General features: G+C 33.7%; 1 protein-coding gene across 1 annotated transcript; it reads right to left on the reverse strand.

Annotated features, from left to right (window-relative positions):
• Window positions 1-2438: 2438 nt before the first annotated feature.
• Window positions 2439-3977, reverse strand: LOC150024762 (uncharacterized). The gene has a single exon (XM_090296654.1). It carries the CDS (start codon window positions 3837-3839, stop codon window positions 2871-2873), a length of 969 nt encoding a protein of 322 aa, XP_090152780.1. The 5' UTR covers window positions 3840-3977; the 3' UTR covers window positions 2439-2870.
• Between the last annotated feature and the right edge of the window lie 1073 nt (window positions 3978-5050).

Here is a 5050-nt window from a genome sequence, read left to right on the forward strand (position 1 = left end):
GGAGAGGGGGTTCGAAGTCAAGATCATGGTCTAATGTGATGGTTTAGGATGGATCTATAAGGGGATCATCATCAATCATTAAGAGTAAAAGAAAACAAGACCGAGCACATTTATGGCTCGAGATAAATTTTTCATCACAATTCTAGCATAACTCTTGAGCACACGACATTCTTGAGTTGAGAGTCTGTGAGACGTTTAGTGGGTAAAGTGGCAAGGGATGATGTAAAAGTGGTTGCGATGTAGGGGTGAGGGGTAGGGTTGGTGGTGTTAGAGTGGGGCAAATTGGTGGGAGGTGAATGGTGTTTATGGAAATGGTTTTTAGCATCTTTAAGCTTGGCCTAGATAAGTTTTGCTAATGGCTTGAGAAATAAAGGTAGGTTTTTGGATGGCCAACTCGCGACAAATGTTAGAAATAAGTCTAAAGAGAAAATAATTGAGAATAACATTAGGGGATAAGTCCATGGCCGATCACAAATTTTCTCAAAAGTTGTTTGGTAGTATACCACCAACCCAAACTAACATAGTTTGAAGAGTTCAACTTGATGATTTTCATAAGAAGAAGGACCAAAGCGAATTTCCAAAGTTGTAGTTGAAGGAATCGCAAATTGTGAACAGGGAGTTGTGATGCATCCATTTATACCAACTCAAAATGTCTCTTTCATATAAAAAGAATACATGTAAAAACAACCTAATATAGGGAAAAATATTGTTTAGCCTGAAAAAAACCACTCTCAAGGTTCTGAACCATCAAATGTCATCAAATGTAGGTGCAGCTTGGGAGGGTGAAAAGTAGGAAATGCCGTGTGATTGGTTATGTGGGTAAAGGGTATAGTAAAAGTGTGGTTAAAATGGAAAGTGATATGGTTTTACAAGGAATTTAGACGTGGTGGTGGATAATTAGAGGAAGTGTTGGTTGGTGGGGTGGGAGAAGGGTATATGTGTAGTGGAAATGCTATGGAGTGGTGGTGGAAGAATAGGTTGAGTAACCGGAGTATGGGAATGGTGATGCCAAAGAGTTTGTGAAAAACCTGATGATGGAGAAGTTATGTGAGCTCATTGATGACTGAGTTTGGTAGGTGGTTTGGGATGGTGGATGAAAACACCAAATTTATTAAGCCACGATTACTATATTACCCTAGAAAAATCTAAACTCACATGAGTGGAAGAGAGAAACAATAAAATATTCTTCATTCATAATAAAGAATGATACATATACTTTAAGCAGGATTGCAATATTTTTTTTGTGAACCAACAGAAAAAATATTCATAGTGTTTAGAAATTTTAATTGAAAATATAATGCTTCGTCCAACTAAATTTTAGGCCAGTAAGAGACACTCTCTTCAAAATCTAAAATTTGATAATTACATTCCACGTGCTAGCTATTAAAACTCTTATCCTGTTACCCAAATAAAAGCTCCAATCTCATATGCTAATCTGCAGATTTACTATTCAGGCACAAAGGGAAAAAAATTGCAAAAAGAGAAATTAAAAACACAAAAATCAAAAACAGGAAAAAATAAATAAATGTTTACACTGCTATATTTTCTACAATAAAATAAGAATTTATAAGGAAAATATATAATAATCCATTATTTATATAGGGATAAATAATGATAAAATCTTTACAATATAAATTATATAAAATTATAATCAATATTTATAAATATTATTTTATTATTTATGTGCATCATTGATTTAATTATAATTACGATCATTTTTTATAACAATTATAGTATTAATACATTTTTGTATTTTAATAAAATATTAAATAAATCAAAATAATTTAATATTTTATTAATAAATCAAAATAAATATTAAATAACAAATAAAATCATGTAATTTAATATTTTTATTAATATTTATATTTCATATTATAATAAGATAAATGATTAATATTTTTAAAAAATAATAAATAAAATTTAATTAATTAATTTTGAATTTTTAAATTAGTTTACTTTAAAACTTTTTTTTTGAAATATAAGTTTTTCTTACTAAATTTTTTTGTAATATTTTTTTATTTTATTTTAAATTTAATTTACATTTTTAAAATTATTCTTTTATATCAAATTACTTTTGAAAAATCATTTTAAAAATTACATTTTTAGTATATTAATATAAAAAATTATTTATTACATAATAAAAAATTAATTATAAACTTTCTACTATTCTTTTTATTTTTCAGTCTTTTTATTTTGTCAACCCTGAACAAAATAATTTTCAGCCTCTTCTCCTTTATATCTTCCCTTTTCCTCTAATTTCAAACCTAGCATTAACTATGACAGTGTGCCTTACTCATATAGGTGCTGCCCTGAAGTATACTGTAATTTGAGTGCTTCGTCTCAATCTAGTTTCCACAACATTGGAGCTTCCTTAAACAACCATATCATTCCCTCAAAAACTTCCAATGTACATCTAAAATGAAAAGCAAAACATGGAATTTTCACAATACACTTTCATTGTGTGTTTCATTGACTCAAAAGTAACTGCCACTATATTTTGATTCAAGGATGTTTCTATATTACATACACATATATATAGGCACGTCCATGTACATCACATGCTTCTTTGCCCTTTTTAAACTCAAATTTACCTTTGTTACATCCCAAACAGTGCAGATATGAAACCAACTTGAAAGAGAGTTAACTTTGCAGCCAAACTTCCATATCAGTAATTTCGTATCCATGACATAACAATCTTTTTTTCTCAACAGCCATGTTCACTTTTGTATATACATGTGGTGAAAACCTTTCCTTCACCAAAACATGTAGTTATTCTCTTAACCTTCTAAGTAAGCGAAGCAAGCACCAGCTCCATGATTGATTCTATATGTATGAGCATATTTGCTATATGATGGTGCTTTCAATTTCATTCACTTCTTATTGTAATATGGAGAAGCACAACCATTACAAGGGGAGGCACAACCGTTATAGGGAGAGGCATAACCGTTATAAGGAGAGGCATAACCGCTGTAAGGAGAGGCATAACCGCTATAAGGGGATCCACAATCATAAGGAGAGGCAGTGAAAGTTGGAGGTACAAGCACAGAAGAAGAGACCTTGAACCTCTTACTCCTTGAACACTCACTTTGATCACTAACATCAGGGCTTTCAACCCACCCCATCAGCTGCTCCAAGAACCCTTGATCACCAACACCGAACTCTCCAATATCCGATCCGTCTGACTGATCCAACCCGAGTTTCCCGAACCCGGCCCACTCAGAGCTGCAATCAGAGACACTGGAAGCACTTTCCCAGTTAGCAGCAGCAGCATAATCAACACCACCTTCCACAGGTGGTACAATAATGCTAGGCTGCACCACTTTCTCAATGTTCCTCATGTCCCCTTCAGGGATTTGGTAGCTCCTGCGGTGAAATATGCTGGCAAAGGTGAAGTGGTCACTCACCCGGCTCTTCGAGGACTTGTTGTGATCACTTGCCCTAGCCATGATGTTCTGAAGATTCTTACTCAACTTGGCTTTCAAGGAAGCAAAGCTCAAACCAGGCTTCCCATCACCAGTTAAAAGGTTAGACCCTGATTGCCCTGTGACTTGGTTCATTGGAGCAAAGTTGGTTCTGGCATTTTCACCTCTCAGGGCTCTTGCAGCTTCATCATAAGCCCTTGCAGCCTCTTCTGGGGTGTCATAGGTTCCAAGCCACAACCTCACGTGCTGAGAAGAGTCTTTGATCTCAGCCACCCACCTTCCCGAGGGTCTTTGCCTCACCCCAATGAATCTTCTGATCATGGTTGCTGGCTTGTTCGATCTGGTGGCCATGTTGGTGGTAGCAGTGGTTGTAGGACTTGTAGGAGAAGCATATTTTGTAGCTTCAGCTCCTGCCATAACAAGGATAATAATAAAAAGGCAAAGAAAGAAGAGAATGAGATTTTAGCGCTTTGATTAGCTAGAGTAGCTTGTTTTGGTTTGGGTTGAGTTTGGAGTATTTTTTAGCATATGGTGTGTATGATTGGATAGAGAAAACACGTTGGTGGCTTATATGATGATACTGATCTATTTATGCTGTATATATATGTGAGTAAGGATTTGGAAGAGAGTGCGTATGAATGTAGGTATATTCCCATCCCCATTTGTAGTTTGTACGTTTCTTCATGCTTCTAATTTTTAATGTTTATAATGTGCTCCTCTTGTACTTGCAACTTGCACTCCCGGCATATTGGATGGGTTTCATTAGCTTCTGAAAATGCCAACAGTTGATACTGTGCAAAATATATCATTCTTACGTAGGTTCATGTGCACAATTTCTGAAATAGAAAAAGAGTAATGATGTTTTAGCAACATTATTTTAAACATTCAACTAACACTTTTTGTTCTCATAGGGATGAATTATCCTTATTACTTAAGTGTCGTGTATATCGTTTTCGTTTTCGTCTTACCGAAATGTTCTTTCGATCTTCTATCTTGTATGAGTACTTGTGATAATATTTTGATGTTCAAGTCAGTTTTAAAAATTATAGTATTAGGTGTTCAGGATTACCGTTCTTTCGATCTTCTATCTTGAGTACCTGTGATAACATTCTAATGTTCAAGTCGGTTTTAAAAATTATAGTATTAGTTGTTCAGGATGCAAATACCATCACTTTCCTTATGAGAGAGAGTTGTCTATTTATAGTTACAGTTTTGGACCTTAAGGGTGAACTGATCAACAGATATGACTCAATGAAGCAAATATGAGCCAACGAAGTCCAATTATCCGTTAATTGTAGTTTTTGTATGATTATTACGTAATGATTGTCTAATGATGCTCTTAACTAATATTTGGAATATGAGATGGGATGATCGGGAAGTCAATTAGTCAAGTACTTAAGTGTATACGGATGTTCGATCTCCCAATAGTACACTTTTCATTTCTTTTTATCTTTGGGTTAATCATATTATATGTAAATGTGTATACACTTCTCTTAAAAATGTAATGTAATTTAAATTTAGTAATTTTGGGATGAAAATTTTATATTTCATATTTAGAATAGGAGTCCATCATTACTAGAGAATCATTAAATATAAACTAGTTTTAAAAATTAAAAATAATTAGTTAT

The sequence above is a fragment of the Phaseolus vulgaris genome, chromosome 10, assembly GCF_051622355.1.
Source record: "Phaseolus vulgaris cultivar YP4 chromosome 10, ASM5162235v1, whole genome shotgun sequence".
Lineage (NCBI taxonomy): Eukaryota > Viridiplantae > Streptophyta > Magnoliopsida > Fabales > Fabaceae > Phaseolus > Phaseolus vulgaris.

Coding starts and splice junctions, on each gene's coding strand:
- LOC150024762 (XM_090296654.1), bottom strand. CDS start 3,839: ATGGCAGGAGCTGAAGCTACAAAATATGCTTCTCCTACAAGTCCTACA.